The sequence below is a fragment of the Pyxicephalus adspersus genome, chromosome 1 (assembly GCF_032062135.1).
Source record: "Pyxicephalus adspersus chromosome 1, UCB_Pads_2.0, whole genome shotgun sequence".
NCBI classification, from domain to species: Eukaryota; Metazoa; Chordata; class Amphibia; order Anura; family Pyxicephalidae; genus Pyxicephalus; species Pyxicephalus adspersus.
In genome coordinates, this window is record NC_092858.1 from 17,855,154 (window position 1) to 17,873,245 (window position 18,092).

At 37.3% G+C, this 18,092-nt stretch overlaps 1 protein-coding gene across 1 annotated transcript; it reads right to left on the reverse strand.

Annotated features, from left to right (window-relative positions):
* Positions 1-1,542: 1,542 nt before the first annotated feature.
* Positions 1,543-14,214, reverse strand: LOC140324953 (collagenase 3-like). The gene is made up of 10 exons (XM_072403068.1): positions 13,698-14,214; positions 12,024-12,265; positions 10,677-10,825; positions 9,737-9,862; positions 8,486-8,647; positions 7,457-7,574; positions 6,781-6,914; positions 5,412-5,571; positions 4,839-4,942; positions 1,543-3,988 (listed from the first exon to the last, which is right to left on the reverse strand). Exons 1-10 carry the CDS (start codon positions 13,815-13,817, stop codon positions 3,888-3,890), a joined length of 1,416 nt encoding a protein of 471 aa, XP_072259169.1. The 5' UTR covers positions 13,818-14,214; the 3' UTR covers positions 1,543-3,887.
* Between the last annotated feature and the right edge of the window lie 3,878 nt (positions 14,215-18,092).

The following is an 18,092-nucleotide window of genomic DNA, read 5'->3' on the forward strand; positions in this document are numbered from 1 at the left end:
AACATAGGTTATTGATACAGATATGTTTTTTGGAGGAGTGCATGACATTTTGTGATGGTAAGTAAGCTTTGATTCAGAGTAGTATTGTGGGCTGTGAGCAGATCAGGGCCACCACCAGGAAGGGGTAACAAGGGGTACTTCTGTAGTGGCCCCTAAATTAAAAGATTATCACTTTGGTAATGCTGGAACTTTAATACATGATGGACGGGGACCCAGGAAGCTTGCTTAGTATAGCGCCCAGAATGTTCTGTTGGCAGCCCCAACGTAGATTGATGGGGGCAGGTCGGATGTGATAATAAATGGTAAATGGAGGTAATGGGGAAGTCAATACAGGTTGTTGGATAAAAGTGAGGTGTGATCAGGTAATTCTTGGAGGAGACAGCATAAGCAGGCTGGTTATGGCGTGAGGTTGGCAAAGGGAACAGGTAAGAAAGATCTGTATATTGGTGAAGGATAATGGGGGGTGGCCTGAAATGGATGTGGGCGAGGGGATGGGTGCAGGATGTTTGTTAGGAGAATAGGGGTTGTGCCAAGTAACTGGGAGGGGATTTATGTAAGTATTGGATCTAATAGTGGGAAGTATGCTATACCAGCATGGGGACATGGTGGCCAGGAAGGAATGTATGTCAGTAAATGTATATCTCAAATTCTTGTATACCTAGGTCTGACTCTAAATACCAGATCAGTGAGGGTTTTCTTACCCATGGAAATTAGATGACTCAGGTGTGCATATCTCAATAGCTTCCAAATACACAATCGCATTTGAAGGAAATTTGCTGGCTTGCTTGATATTTCAATGCAATAGGGTGCAATTGTCAATGGTAAGTTGTTGCCAAGGACGGGATGATAAGTGTGACATGGCCCTTAGTCCAAGAACTCACTTTCTTCTTTCCCATTAGGGTTTAAATGCTGTAGAAAATGTTAAATAATATATGTAATTGGTACACAAGTCTTTTTTATTTTTTTCACTCTGTGGCAATCTAAAGTTTTCTAGAATTGGCAAATGAATTAAATCATTGTATCCTTCTTCACAAGTATCTTCCCCAAAAGTTTATATTCCTGCTCATGTGAATTTCTTACTGTTGATTCCAACAACCTTTCTCCTACTGCAACTCTGGAGTAATTGTGTGACTATGGAAGGAAGAGCCTCCAACTAAGGAGTACAGAAAATAGGAAGTGAAATTTGTGTGACATATCCCCACCCCATATACAAGGCAGCAGATAGGATACGGGGTTTGCAACCACGTTCCTTCAAATCATACAAATGTATGTAGCTCACCAGGGTGGGATAATGTCTTCCTGGAATAATTGTGCAATATCGTATTGTGCTGCTTTCCCCACCTCCTAGATTGTAAGCTTTTCTGGGCAGGGTCTTCACCTCCTCCCTAGTCACTGTCTGGATCTGTCTGTTATTTGCATCCCCTATATAATGTACAGCACTGCGTAATATGTTGGTGCTATATAAATACTTAAGAATAATAATTGCAGTTACACCTCAACGATCAAACAGCCAGTAGTTAAAATAAATGCTTCAGACAGTGGTTCCTTTAATTATTTTATTTTTATTCAAAAAAACAAACATATTCACTGTGTACATGCCCATAAACATATACATTTTATATTGTCAATACACAATAAAGGCAGCCATTTTTTATGGCACTATAACTATGTCAGATGTTGATTTGGTCCACAATAATGCTTCTTCTGTTCTTCTATGTTTGTTTGTGTGTTTCACCAGTATTCATTTAATAATAAATATAATTATGTGTTCATTTTATTGAGCATATTTTTATTAGTTCTACCACAGGCAGCCATACATGGCCAGAAAGAGCACTCATAGTGATCATTTGGTCGATGATTATCCATATAGCTACAGATGGAGTTGTAGCATTGAAGATAATCAATCTTAGGAATGTCTTCTGGTATTTTGGAATTGACTCATTCAAAACAAAATCTGTGGGCTAACGTACGAAAATATGGTTTAAAAAAAGGAGCTACTTAATCTTGTAAATACATCCAATTCACAATATGTCAGTGTAGGCTCTAATTTGTCAAGGTTTTTGTATAGCTAGTATTACTTAATACCATTCAATAACTGGACTTGTTCTTGTAATGTTGACTCTTTTGAGTTCTACATCTTGGAACGCTGTAAAATGCCTTTACATTACGTTATTACAAGAAGTCCAGTTGAATGGGAATAATTACTACTCGAGGATCAATTAGCATGGGTCAAATACCAACAATATGGCAGCCTAAGGAGCAAGAATGCATTTCACAGGGCTTCCACATCCCTGTAAGAGCATTTGCAGTAAGCCTAACCCGAGTCATTGACAAACAGCCTAAACTTTATGAAGAAGAGTTCCAAGCAAGAGTGCTTTCCCTGGTCATGTATTGGGGTTCTATCATTTTTGTGTAGGTTTGTCTTGACAAGTTTTACGATACTATTTACTATAAATAAGTGAACAATTCCTATAAATTAGGGTTCTAACTCTCCTATCTTATCTTTCAATAAAAACAGCAGGTAAAGTTAATAGTAGACACAAGCAAAGCAATCAACACATATCCAGATCAGAATTTACCTGATCTAACTACTAAGTAAAGATAAAACAGCTGTCATGGACTTATTGAAGGACTTCCTTAATAACGGTTAGCACTCCTCATGATGTGTACATTTACTAATATCACTGAACAACTCAAAATGAAACAATCATGGGAAAAAAAACATCATTTCTTAAAATGCGGCACAATAAATATCTAAAAAAATATCCTATCAAAAAAAACAGTAGCACAATAAAATATTTTGAAAATTCTTTCAGGATTGGGCCTGCCCACTATTTGTGACATTTATGTCTTGTTCTATTTATTGCTGGATTCTTATTGTATACCAAAGGACGGAGGTGATTTTTGGATTAGATTAACATTCACAAAAGTTTGACTGTAACTGTAAAAGTGACAGTCACCAATAACAAAGTGTATCTGTTAAGACATACCTATCACACTGCCTGAACTATGAAATGTTAGCTCATTAAAGAAAAATCCTCCCTCGAATTTATTTCTAAAATGAATATCCTCTGTGTCTTTCACTGCCCTCTATGGTTTCACCCACCAGCCAATGCATCACTAATGTGTCCCGGGGTTCACAGAAGGGCCCAAGGAGATAGATACTTCTGGAAAAATTGGTTTAAAAAGATACTTTATCGAATTTCTCGCTATTATTGGCAAAACGTATTGAAAAAAAACGATAAGAAAATGGCAACATTCACACATACCACAGGTACCACATAATCTGATCGTTCTTTTTTTTCAGTTTTGGAAACAGAAGGGAAGAATAAATAATCCCTTTAGCAGGTTGTTTTTGCTGTCTTTTTGGTTGGGAGGTCTTCCTGTCACTCCCTGACTTGTAGATGCAACATGAAATCAGAGAAAACTTGATTTGCTCTTGCTCTGGTGACAGCTCTAAAATTCTGAATTCCCTCTCATTTTCTGTTTTAAAGGCAATTGTGACAAAGAGAGAGGATACATCTACCCAGTGAGGACAGAAGCAGCAAAGGGACAACATCTTCCATGGTATGGAATGTCTCAATGGTGCCTCCAGTTCTCAGTGAATAGTTAGGCAGTAGTCATATAAGTATTAATTCCCAAATGGTTGAAACCATAATTACTGGTAGACACAAACCTTAAAGAAAAGGAACATCAGCCACCACAATCACATCTTAGATACTGAAATGTTATTTTGTATTTTGATTTTTTCACCGAAACCGTAAAACTGTATCACTGTATCTTCAGCTATCCAGCGCCATTTATTATACAGTGTGAGATACACTAGATAGAGACTTATAAAGGACTGCTCAGCAGCCTGATTTAAGGGACATAAAATATTTATAGAATTAACACCACAATATAGAGTTGGTCTTCATGGCACGAGTGACCTTCTTGCTCCAGATGCTGTATTCATACTGAATAGGTCCATTGAAAAAGTATATGTAACCTAGAATGGGGAATTTTACAACATTTTAGAAAACATTCCAACAAAGATCATTACAAAATAAGCATTGGCTCAATGTATCTATAGGAAATGACATCTGATTTTCAGAAACATCAAATAATCTATTTCTATCTAATTTTACTGATAGGACTGACCAAAACAATTTTACTGATAGGACTGACCAAAACAATCTTACCACACAGTTAAAATACAATCAAGAAACAAACAAAATCTCAGAAACTGACCGCAGACCATCATACTCATAATAAGAATATCCCATTTCACCACTGAGATCAATATGGAGTTTTGCCCCCTTGATTCTTTTCCTTACAACAGAAGCTTTTTACATATTCATTGTATGGCAATGGAATTTGTGTCCATTCAGTTAAAACATGTCTGGTGTTAGGTAATCATGTTGGAGAAGATCTGGCTCACAATCAGCATTTCAGTTCATCTCAAAAACAATTGGGTGACTTCAGGGCTCAATACTGGCCACTCCATCTTCTCCAAATTCATCAAACTATGTCTTTATGGTGCTAGCTTGGTTTGCAGTTATGGTGCAAAAGAGTAGTCTTTCCAAAACTGTTGCTACAAAGTTAGAAGAACAAAATTACCTAGTACTAACAGTCCTCTTTCCTGAAAACACATGAATTCAATGATACAGAGGGACCCCATATGCAGTTTGTGGTATGACTGTGCTATTCACAACCATAACATGTAATAAATGAAAAGATGGTATTGTATTGGGAAAAATGGGAAGAGTTCCTTTAGGTTTTGTATAAGGTAAACAAAATACAAAATGATGGTGAAATAAAAAAACAAACAAAAGATGGCATGGACACCCAATATTTACCATTTCTCCGATATGCTGCATCAACTTTTTCTCCAATTCCCATGAAATCATCTGCTATGGATCTGGGGTAACCTTTATCCCAAGTCATAGTTTCTTCATCATAACTGAATAAAACACAAAACATAAAAATTCAATCAGAAGAAAATAGTGTACTACTAAAAGACAAGTGTTAATTTTTAAATCTGTAAACAAGATTTTCCCAACTATACAAACATTAAATCCCTGGTCTAAGGTGGCTATACAGTAGATGTTTTCAATAGATTGGATTAGATTCTGTAAAAACGTGGAATTTAACAATTATTTCAAATTAGGATTTTACTCAGTGTAGCAATCATACATTGATCACAGATGCCCATTCTGTTTTTGATCTGACATTTATCCAAAAGAACTCTCCAACAACCAATGGGAGCACTCCTGCCCATTTTCTATACCAACACTGCTCAATAATTGGGAGTTCTTGAGTTGGTATATCGCATTCCTTGAACTGCTCATAATATTTGTGTCCAGTTGAACAATTAAAACAGCAATGTGTAGTGTATAAAAGTAAAAAAAAACTAAATAACAGTTTCCTACCTCATATATTTTTCCCCTATGAAAAACAGAGTTTTCCCAGTGGCATCATTATGAACAGCGGCGTCTATAGACTTCAGGGTCTTTGGCAGTCCAAGTTCATGGAGTTTTTTGGGATATCCTTCTACTATATCATAGCCGTTAATAGCCCACATTTTTTTACCTAAAAAAATATGAATAACAAAAATATAGTTTCTATGCAAAAGTTTTTAATTACCTCATAACCTGTTTCTACAATGTAACCTAATTATAAAATAGGAAGCAATCAGTACAAATACAGTATAAATTCAGAGTAACTATTCTTACATTTACATAGACAGCAAGGTAATCATTCCTAGTACAGGTTGACAATTGAAAATCCAGCCATCGATAATCCAGTCCCTTCAGTTTTCCACCATTAATTTCAGAGCGCATTTTCAATACAGGGACTGTAGTACACTGATTATCCACTTATGTTTTGATGGCGCTGTTCTCCAGAAACAGCTGTTAGGTCTTGCTTACTACACTAAATACACGTTGAGACGTCCCTGCTGTCTGCTCCCTGGAACTGTGCCAGATGTCCGCGGGTGCTGCGAGAGGAAAGCTGGCCTGTGTGTGGAGGTGAGTATAACCTTCAAAAATCCAGAATCTTTGAAAATCCGGCACTTCTCAGGTCCGGAGGTGACCGGATTTTTGAATGTTAACCTCTACTATCATCATTTGCATGCCAGCTTATCCAACTTGGACACCCACCCAATTCAGCGTAGTCTACACATAGGCTCCATGGTTCACACATCACTAAATACCCATAAGGCCTACAGGAAAAACATTAGTTGGGGTTTTGGGTTCATTGATTTTTTACTTCAATCTTGTTTTTTCCATATGGGCATTGATACTGGGAGGGTAAGAGGTGCTTGTTCCGTATGACATTACTTGACCAGTAAATCACTACATAGTAACTAAATTTTTACTTATATATTATGTCAATTCTTATAATTGTCAACCTTCTCAAAAACAATGTTTTAGCCTTTCTTTTTACTTTAAATCACATGTTGGCTTTGTTAAGGAATCTGGTGGTAAGATATCCTAACCAACCTCTTCTAGAATAAATCATGGTGTTGCATTGATGACTTCTCCATGTTACATAATAGATTTATGATTGCAATAAACAAGTTTGCTTGTGGTATTTTGGAATTTGGAGAAGCCCACCATCAACAACCATGCTACCATTTATTACTCTAAATATCATTGGAGCCTACAACTGATAATTAACAGGAAAAACAATTGTGATAGGGCCCCCAAACTGATGGACCCAGTGACTGGTAAACCCTGTGCACTTTTTATGGTTATATTCTTAACGATTATCCATATTTGCTAAATATGGGAAGCTCACCTCTGAAAACATACACAAGATCCTTCTGTGGGTATTCGTATGCTGCGTCAATTTTATTGGGAAGTTCAGGCCAGAAAGATTTAATCATGGTCAGCTCAGCATCTGTCATCTGTGGGTGAACTCTCCAAAAGAATCTGCACAAAAAGGATATAAAATGTTTTTCCTTTATATGGTATTGAAAGTGAATTTTTTGGGTTACTCTGGAATGGAAATATGGCGGTACCGCTATAACCCCCTTTAAAAGCTTTTTGTGAATATGCATTTTTTTATTTAATCAATAATGTATGTTGTGTATTGGTTTCAATTATACAATTATTAGTAAGCACATTGATCAGTCTGGTCAAATATAAGACTTTAAAATGTAACCTTGACTTGACTACCGGTAGTTGCCATAGGAGTGGCTCAAATGTATGTCCTGCAGTATCTTCATCTTGTAAAATGCCATTCCTCTCATAAAATACAGACCTATATGGTCACTGGTTCAAGTGTTCCCCCAATTGATTATATTAAATTCTTTCCCACATGTGAATGACATATAAGCAAGAAGAGAAGGTTGTACAAGATCTGAGACTTTAGAGTCACCATGCAAGTAGCACTACTGTTGCCTTTTCTGACTTTATCTTAGTTTATCAGAAATCTTTAAGATAGGTAACATTTCTTCAAAATGTGAACTAACCTGTCTTTAAAGATAAATCTTTCCCCTCTGAGTTCAGTCACAGCATCGATCTCCAGTTCAGGGTCACACTTCTCTGGAGTTTTTGGATGTTTGGGGTTAGGGTCCTTGTTTCCAGGTCCTACAAAATTTATCAGAACTCTTTTGATTAACTTGAACTATTTATTGTGGATACAAAGCAGTACTTTGGAATAAAATATAGCAACTTATTATCTTTTACAGGTAGGACTAGAACAGGCTGCTCAAAGATATCTAATTGGCTTAAAGTACTTTTTATAATACTGATATTTATTGGGCAGGGGCAACAGTTCTAATATTATCATGTGTTACAAAGTTCCATTGTACAATAAACTTAATCCAATATTTTCTAAACTGATCAGCAAAATTACAAAAACATGAGCTCAATAAAATGAAAATATAGTTGAAGCATATAATTGAAAACCTGACCATTCCAAGCTAAATAATGACATTTGACCTAATGTGAAGACAAATATGAGAGCCTAGGATTTTACTAAATATATCTTTTCTTGAAGCTAAATCTCAGGTGTGCTCCATAACCCAACTCTCTGGCCTTGACACTCAAATTCCAAGGTAATGCACCCTCCTTATCCAACGCCAGTGAAATGTAGCTTTTCATGTTCCTTGTGACAATTCGGGGATCCCAGACTACAACAATGAACATTAGGTTGCAGTTGAAGGCACATGCTTTTAGACACTAGTATTAAATATTTATTTTTATATGGTAGCTTCTTCATGCCAACATGGTACCAGACATTACTACTGCTTTGATGACAACTCAAAATGTTGGATTTCCGCTCATTTTCTGTCCTAGTGACAATGATCACCTGGACAACTAATTATTTTTATTTCCATGGGAAAGATTCTGTGAATTTTTCCAGTGGGGACACAGAAAACAATAGAAACTTGAAAGAACATTTAATTTTTGTCAACTTTATCCAAATTCAGTATATATTTTGTTTTTCCTTCACTTACACTTTAATTCAGTCCAATGCCATAAATGTTTCTACTCACCATACAGCTCCTGGATCCCTTGCACATCATCATCAGGAAGGACAAAACTACCACTTTCAGAATATGTGTAAACTGGATACATAAGTGATCCTGGATCCTTAGAGTGGTCCAGACCCAAGGCATGACCAAACTCATGAGCTGCCACAATAAACAAATTGTATCCTGCAAGATATTATTATGATACAAAATTATTTCATTGCAAGTCATCAATTTCTTGACAAACACAACAGTGTTTATAATATTGAAGTATGATTCAAAATCAGTATCTTCCCAATACATATAAAGCTAAATAAATAAGAAAGTGGGATTTTTAAATCTAGAGTTTCTCTTTGTGTTTACAAGACTATTCACCCTTAGCATAGATCGCAGCCTATAATTATCTAATGGACACTTACTATATTTACTTCCCTCTACTTCAAAATACAAAGCTTGAATATAGTCCAGAGATGTGCCGCTTATCATTATACCACAAAGCCATGGACAGGTCAGGTTTGTTTTACTGCAAAACGTAAGCAATTTGGCACAATATATTTATATTACTTTCTATATGTATTACATGTTAAGATTTAGTTCTGTTCCAAGCCAGACATTTCACACTTTTTTTTAATTTAAAGCATCTGTGTTGCAAGGTCTGTTTTTTACAGCCATATTTAATTTAATTAGTGGTTTTATTATGTTTGAGATATGGACTACCTCTAGTAGCGTTATATTGTGATTTTAAATTTTTCTAAAGCCAATCCTAAACCTTTCTCCTGATGATTATTTAGTCTTGTACATATATTAGTGCAGGCAGTTAAACTTTAGTAACTTAGTCTCAATTCAACATCTGGGCTCTGCTGTACATCAATACAAGCTTCTAGATAACTTTTGCATGAAAACAGGGAATATTGGTTCACATATGTTGCAAAACGTGTTTAGGACCTGGTTTGGTAGCTTTCCTCCAGCTTTGTCAGTTGACCCTTTATTGGCATTAAGTTTCAATAACAATATGCTTTATGTATAGCCAGAGAGGGATCATAGGAAAACCAAGAACCCCTAATTTTTTGCAAAAGTTTGCTATAAACATGTATGGGTGTACAGTATTGTGTTATTTATACCTAAGCAATCTGGATTTCAGACATTGTTCTAGTTTTGTAAATGAACTTGGTGGATCAAAATGGTTATTTCAGCCCTGACGACACCAAACAGACACATGAACAAATGAAAAGACAATATCCATATCCAATGTCAGGTCCCACCAACACCATTTACCTCTATAGTCATTTGTAAAATATTCATCATCATCAAAATGGGTGTCCCCTCCAAGTTTTTCACCAGGGGGGAAAGCGTGAGCCAGCAAGCCATTAGGGCCATCAAAAGGATAGAAATCTCCATGCTCTATAAGAAAGAGAAATACAACTGTTACTTCAGGCAATATAGCTCACATTTATATAATATATTCAAGTAAATTGCACAATTCAAATTGTGTGGAAATGGTTTGTACTGTTTTGGCAAAGGTGTCTGCAGGCCAAGCATAAATGGATGGGTGGGTAGAAAATAATGATTATTCCAATCTAATTGGAGATTTATGTCTTTATCCAACACTAATACAAACTAGACAATGAGTTTTATAAACCCAATACCCAAGTCACCCGTAGAGGTTCTATAACCATCCAATCAATATTTACCTCAATCTCAGGTCCAGAAACACTGTATGGACCATACCTCCCAATCTCAATAGATATTCGGGGGAACATTTATTAAGGGGCGTATGGACTTGCTAGGGACATACCACTGCTTAAAAAAATACATAAAGCAAAGTTTTTGCTAAAATACAGCATAGTGTTCACAATTGGTCTTAACACTCTGGTGGCTTTGGGACTTCAAAGCCAGTGGAGCACTTTCGAAAAAAAATCCTTGGGGGGAGAGCCAAATCACATGATCATCTCAAAAAGTTTTGACTGGCTCTTCTCCAATAACATTGCTTTTTTGCTGAGTTAAGGAAAAAGAACACATCCTTTCCATGCCCTGGTTATTTAACCACTAAAAATTAAAACAAAAATGTAGATATACCCACAAGGAACTGTATTATGAATTGGCTATAAAATCAGGCTGTGGTATGGACAAACATTACAACAAATACAAACTTTCCTTCGGCATTTCTCTTGTATATATACTGGAAGTACATAAACATTTCTTGGAGCTGTCCCACCTTTCTTTCCAAAAGAGATCATGATATCAGCGGTGCCAGACCGCAGTCTGGTGAAATTTAATGGGGTGACATCACTCCATACTCTTAGAGCCTTTTTGATAGCTCTATCCACATCTGCATGGGGTAAATCGGGAGTGTAGTTCATGATTCTATCAAAATAAAATGAAAGTAGTTTAGTACTAGGCAATAAATTAATAAAGTAGAACTTTAAGTTAAAAATCAATGAATATTTGAATAACGGTGACATTGACAATGTCACTAGACATTTTTGTTCACACTGAGCAGTAATCTAATACACACTTGGTAATGTAAAAACCACAATAACCACAGGAGCCAACCAGATCCTACAAAAAAAGTTGACAGATTCTCTTTACAAAAAAAAAAGGATTTGTAAAAGTCTTACAAAACCACTAATGCTTTATGTTTTTCCAAAATGCTGACTGGGCTGGCACGTGTGTTCCCCAGCTTTGGATAGTGATCCTGTGCAAAAACAAATCTTTCTAAATATTGTTTGGATTACAAACATCCAATAGCTAAGCAAAGGTAGTATTCACAAAAGACATGAGAGCAATACTTGTAAAATAGAGTTTTCTATTTGCAATTTGCTAAACTTTACTGGTCAGACCTGCAAGAATATACCTCCCAACTTTTTTAGCACTACAAAGAGGGACTCCTTTTAGCACAAACTATATGGACAAGGACACATCCCAGTTACTCCTCCACTAAGCATTAACATACACAAAGTGTGTAAACCCACAAGGAGCTGTATTATGAATTGGCTATGAAGTCAGGACAAACATTATAATGTATAGTAGGAAACAAATGGCATATAGCAGCTGTATCTGTTAACTGAGAGATGATGATACATTACAGATAGTCCCCGAGTAAAGGACATCCGACACACAGACAACTCCTAGATACGAACGGGGCTTCCCTGCTTGCTCATGTGCAGGAAGGAGGCTTATTAGGGGGAGGGGCGGTTCACATGGCTTGCAGAAGAAGTCTTTTGCTGTTCTGCAACCTCTTGTAACCCTTTAATGAACAAGACTAACTCTGAAGTTGTTTCTTTTTGCATATCAAAGCACAGCTTGCTCCAGAAGTAAATGAATGTCTAGGTTCCATACATTTTTTTTTTGCTTTGTTTGCGATTAACTTACAGTGAGGTTTTTATACAGTAACTGACACCACACTGCCTGATAATATGTTGAGACAAATATCTGTCCTAATTGCATTGATTAAAATAATGTACCTGTTCTGATTTACATACAAATTCAACTTAAGAACAAACCTACAGTCATTATCTCGTATGTAACCCGGGGACTACCTGTATATAAATATAAAATATACCTGTATGTGATATTCATTCTGGGCCATTTAAGCTTCCGTGGGAAGAAGTTGTATTCACCAATATCTGGGACTCCACATCTTGGCTTCTTCATAATTTCCAAGGTGTCTTCATCTAGTTTTCCTGTCACTTCCAGCCCAAAGAAAGATTGCATTTCTTTTAGCTGGGCTTGGACACTACCACCTCTGCGCCTTAGAATTCCAGCTGGGTTAGCAGCAGAGCTATACAGAGTGCTGAGATATTTCTATTGGAGAACAAAAAGAATTTATTTTATTACCATTAACTTATAAATATTGGGTATCACATCCGATGAAAATGGTTAGCATGGGGAAAGTGAAGGTTTATAGGATGCCGTGCCCAAGTGAATATTACATTGTCATGTAGAGGCCATTACTAAACAATATGGAAACCTAAAAAAAAATGTAAAGACCCAACAAAACAAAGACAAAAAAAATAGTTACAACTGGTATATCAACTTGCCATATCAATATTAACCTAAAAAGTTGTTTTACAGCTACATGTATGAATGCAATTTTATGTGCTGTTTAACTACTTTATTTAATGTTTTTTTATCATGTAGACTGAATTACAGGTTGACAAACGAAAACCTGGCCATCCATTAACTGGTTCCTTCAGTTTTCCGGCATGAATTTCATATCGCATTTTCAGTACAGGGAATGTAGTACACTGTTTGGCCAGTGATGTTTTGATGGCGCTGTTCCGCAGAAACAGCTGTTAGGTCTTGCTTCCTACACTAAATACACATTGAGACGTCCCCGCTGCCTGCTCTCTAGAACTGTGCCAGATGTCCGCGGGTGCTGCGAAAGGAAGGCTGGCCTGTGTGTGGAGTTGAGTATAAACTCACTGTGCATTCCCCATTGAAGAAAAAGCTCCGAGATCAGGCATATACAAAAAGCCAGAAGCCTCCTGGAATGCGTTATATGAGTATCCCAAGAGGGTCTGTGCTCCCATTCTGTCTTTATCGCTGCTGCAGAAGACAGAAGGGGAGGGGCTTGACCCCTTTTTTTTTAAAGGGTTTTAACCCCCCCAAAAAAAGAAGGTACTTTTTACCTTACATAAAAGGGCTGTCTAAACATATTTGAAAGCCCACTTTAAATAACATCAACTGTGAATAAAGAGAAAAGCACTAAGAAAAAGTCAAAATTTTAGGTGCATTATGGCGTAGTAGCCAATCACAATCCACCATGTACTGGGCTAACTTTCGTTGAGTGGTTTCTGGGTTTTTGCTCTGGGTCCCTGCACTTTAGAAATAACATTTTAAAACAGTAACTTATTCTAATAAGGTATTTGGATCCTTTAATATGGTGAAAAAGGAATACTTTTAATCAGTGAAATAAACCTATTCAGTTGGAAATACTTTCTTCAGACTAACCGTAGATCAGTAACGAATACGCACAGTGTTGATCTACTGATGGAAGCATGCACTTGTTGACCGGTGTACATCTTTATTATAAAAGGCAATAAGTGGAGGATAAGAAAAAGAGTGTATTTGTGTTAATATAGAATGAAAACCTTTAGCATCTTTACCTTTCAAAAAGATATAATTTTTACTGAGGTTCAAAAGAGGAGTTAGGTAAGGGTATAGGTAAATATAAAAAGTATTTGAAAAGACCTAGTGACATCTAAGTTATGTCAATATAGAAGCCATGACATACCTGTGCCAAGCGAAGATCATTCTCTGTAAATTCGGAACTGTCTTCCTGAGGAATGGGGACTGATAGACAACAGCCCAGGCTAGCCAGGAGAACTATGGTTCTTAGCATTGCAGGGGTCATGTTTGGCTTCTTCTGCTGAGAATCTTCTGTGGCTGCCAGATACAAAGCCGGCTGCTTAAATAGTATGAGGCCATGAGTCACCCCACTGAAACATGGAGCAGCCCCTGACCAGAGAAGTGTAAATATGATTACTCCCCAATCCTCCCAATACACTTTCTGGTTTGTGGTGTAAGGCAGAAAAACCTATACATCCGTGACTTTTTTTTGAAAGGATATCTTAAAGTAAATATGCCCTCAGCAGATTCATGTGTGGGAAGTACAGAGTTGCATAAAGAACCACACAGTATTTGGTCTTTATTCTTTAGTGTGCAGAAAAATAACTTCCTACTCAAAGTCTGAAAGAGGAGAAAGAAAATGCTGAGATTGATTAGATCAACACAGATATACAGTATTTTATTTAATTTACTGAGTATATATTAGAACATTTATAGGCAGAACCTAACTTGCAATAAAAACTGTCACAAAGATTAGATGACACATACATTTCTGTATTATTATTATTATTATTATTATTAATATTATTATTAAACAGTATTTATATAGCGGTGATATATCTCGCAGCACTGTACATTAAATGGGGTTGTAAATGACAGACAGATACAGACAGTGACACAGGAGGAGGAGAGCTCCCTGCCCCGAAGAGCTTACAATCTAAGAGGAGGGGGAAGTAACACATATAAGGGGATATGGAATTGTGGGTAATAGTGAGGGTTTAGGAGACAGAAGACGGGTAGGCAAGTTTGAAAACATGGGAGCAAGTCGAATAGGACAAGGAAGGCAGCTCTAGAAAGGTCTTGGAGCTGTGCATGTGAAGAGGTTATGAGAAAGGAGTGGGTAGCAGACATTACATGTAAATCCTGCAAAAGTAAGATTTGGTTTCACCTCTCTCACCTACCTAGCTTCCCTATTGCTCCAGTGTTTATAATGAAGGGTTCCAGGGATCATTTTGGAGTTTTTGTTATCAACATCCACTTTTTATTAAAGGAGTTCTGCATATAAATCCAGCTATTGATTTCTGTGGATCTGCTTATCATTTTGGCATGCAGTTTTTTCTGTAAAGTAGATGTCTATATACATTTTTAAAACACTCAGTTTTTATTGTTGAGGTTAGTGGCGATTTTGATTTAAATAAACATAGGATACCTCAAAGATAATAAATGTGATAAAAATCTTTATTTTATTATTTTCTTTTGTTGCTTAAAACATATCTCTTCTTTGTCTAAGGCTATGTACACACGTGCAATAATTGTCATTGGAAAGGATCTTTCACAATTCTTTCCAACGGCTAACAACTACACGATGCATGAACGAGCCCTGTACATACATCATCGTTCTGCTGTATGGAGAGGAGAGGGGGAGATCTACAGTACGGCACCCCGCTGCGCTCTCTCCCCTTCATTTCTATTAAGATCGTTTGTCATCCATCGTCTGTAGATCTGCCATGACAGTTGTTCGAATGATGGACGAAGAGCGCTGTACACGCTAGATTCTCGGCCAATATCAGCCCTGAGCCAATTGGCGAGAACCATTGAGCCTGTGTACCCTGCCTAATCAGGGCAAGGCAAATAGTTTAATGAGATAGTTAAAACCCACTTGTCTTGCCATGGCCATCTTCACTGTATTAGAAATCAACCATTGCTTATTCTGATCTTTTTGGGAGTGTGGGATTTCTGGCCCCCATTTTAGTTAGTGGTTGGATCCCCCAGCTTATACATCACCATGTCCGGTTCTGATAGGGGGACCAGCCAAAGTAACCACACACCAATAGGGGGACCAGAAATTCAACACTAATGGTATATTCCTTCGGCAGTTTATTGTCTTTAATGCAGTGGAGACTGACAGCAGAGACCAAAGGATGGGTGAGTAATAACTTCGTTATAATAAATGTAAGCACCACCATGACCTCCAGATGCCTAGGATGGTTATCATGCCTTGCCCATAAATTAGGAGAAGATATATATAATCTCTATGTTGCTCAGGTCAGAGTTTACCCAGGACAAAATTTTGTTTCCTTACCCGCATAAATAAACCACAGGTTTGCTTTAAAGATAGACTGCAGCCAGATTGTATTTCTCCACTGGAAAGGAAGCGTTTGTTTCCCCATTATAGTTTTCCTGCTTGCAAAGCCCTTGGTTGAAGTATCCCCCTCCACCCCTAAGCCAGCATACAATATTCTTAGGACTGATACGCAGGGCAATACTGAAAAGTATCATGCCCCATATAGACCAATAAGCTCCATTTGTGGCCTGCTCATACCCATTACTGTAATTTAGTTAAACTAGAGATAGAGTAATAAATATGCTTTTGTGTTTCTTCCACCCTGAGCGGCACAGTTGTGCAGGAAGGAAGAGTGTTAAGCTGCCAAAGACTGAGGCTGCTTTTTGTTTGTGAGTGCAGTGGTCCAACTCTCCAGCAGGCCTGAAGCAAAAATTAAGCATAGGGCCTCATGACAGGGGAAGTAGAGAAGACTAAGGAGTAAGGGTTAAAATTATAAAAAAAAAAAAAAAAATGCAGGAAAAAAGTGCGGGAAAATAGGAGAATATGATTGGGGGTATTTGGTACAGGGGAGGGCTGGAGGAATGGGTTTAAAAGAGGGGGTTGAGGGGTGGCAGAAGCAGTTTTAAAAGAATCACTGGAAGGAGCTTTCCCATGCTCCCTGCCTGATGATGTGAGGTTTGTGTACGGCAATTGTCATGGCAGCAAAAGGACATGGTTTTTTGGGGTCCATGAAAATTAGAATTGGGGTAATGGAGAATTTAGGGGAGTTGGGACCCAAAAAAGGATTGTTTTTTTGGGTGATAAGGGTCGCCTTGCATGACACTTGGTTGTTGTGGAGGGTAGGTTTGGTGAGAAGAGAAAAATATTAAATGTCCCCGAGGCGGTGTATGAGCGTCTGGGGGCCTAGCTGTGGATCGGAGGCAGCTGGATAAGGGAGCATGATTTTGGTGACTTTCATGGACTTATAAGAAGGTGGTTTTACTGTTATATTTAAATGTTGGGTGATATGAAATAAAAGTTCGTTTTATTATAAAAAATATATGTTGTTAAAATATTGGTGTTAATAAAGGGCTGCCGTGGCCAGTTTTTTCCAAAAATGGTGTCTTGGTTTTAATTATGAATAGATGTTGGGGAATGGTGGAAAAGACTAGTTGTGGGGGTGGCAGCGATAGCTTCGTACACTGTACCCTGGTCATGTTGCTGCTAACAATTGTCTATGACATCAGTTTTTGTTTTTCTAACTTGTTCATGTAACACTTTTTTATCAGCTCTTGACGCTGTTGGAAGATCAGTTGATTTTTCACTTTCTTTATCAGGAAGACAATGCTATTTGTACTGCAATAAAATCTTGCAGTACAAATGTTGATGGATTTAGTTTTGGACATTAAATAAACTTTCACAGACTATTTTTTTATTATACTATATATATTGTTTTATTATATATGAAAATGCTGTTAAAAATGTTTGCAATGTCTGTAAAACCTTGTATTTTATTTGCTGCAGGTGATAACATGTTATTTGTGACAAGCATGTGAAATCTCTGTAAGGCCAAGGAAAGTGTGTGTAAGTTTGTGTGATGGATGTAACCTGATCTTCCATGAACATCAATGTCTGTTTTGCTGCTATGAGTACATATTATAATGTTGGGCAATATCTCAGGTTAGAATACCAGCGATGAAAAAACTAGTAGCTGTGTCTCCATCCTGTCTCACTACGTCATTAACCCTGAATAGTGATGATGGAGGGAGGAGAACATTTCATTTTCCCAAACAAATAAGCATTGGGGGATCACAGCATGTTGTAATGCTGATTACACATGAGAAAATTATTTTTAATTCTCACTTACGTGAAATTTGGGCTTATTAGTGATGGTGAGGACACATTTCATTTCACAATATATGTACATATTTCCCTACATATTATACACACAGCATTTTAAATGTATTCTAATATATAAAGGACAATATGACCAAGTATATATTCCAAAGACACATCTAAATGTATATATACACATAGGGATGTCTTAAACCAGTGCTCGCCAACCTTTCGGACTTCATGGACCACAAAAATCATGGAATCTGGACCATGCATGTGCAGGAAGCTGTGTGTCACTCAAAGGGGAAGAAACGTCCCCCATAGTGTCGTAATGATGCCAGAACTAGCCAACTCTCCCATCGCAGATCTGAGCCATTGACACAACCCGTCCACCAGCCTGAGCCTGGGATGGGAGAGTGTGTGGGTTGTTTTTATAAGGGGGACATGGCCCGTGGCTCTGCC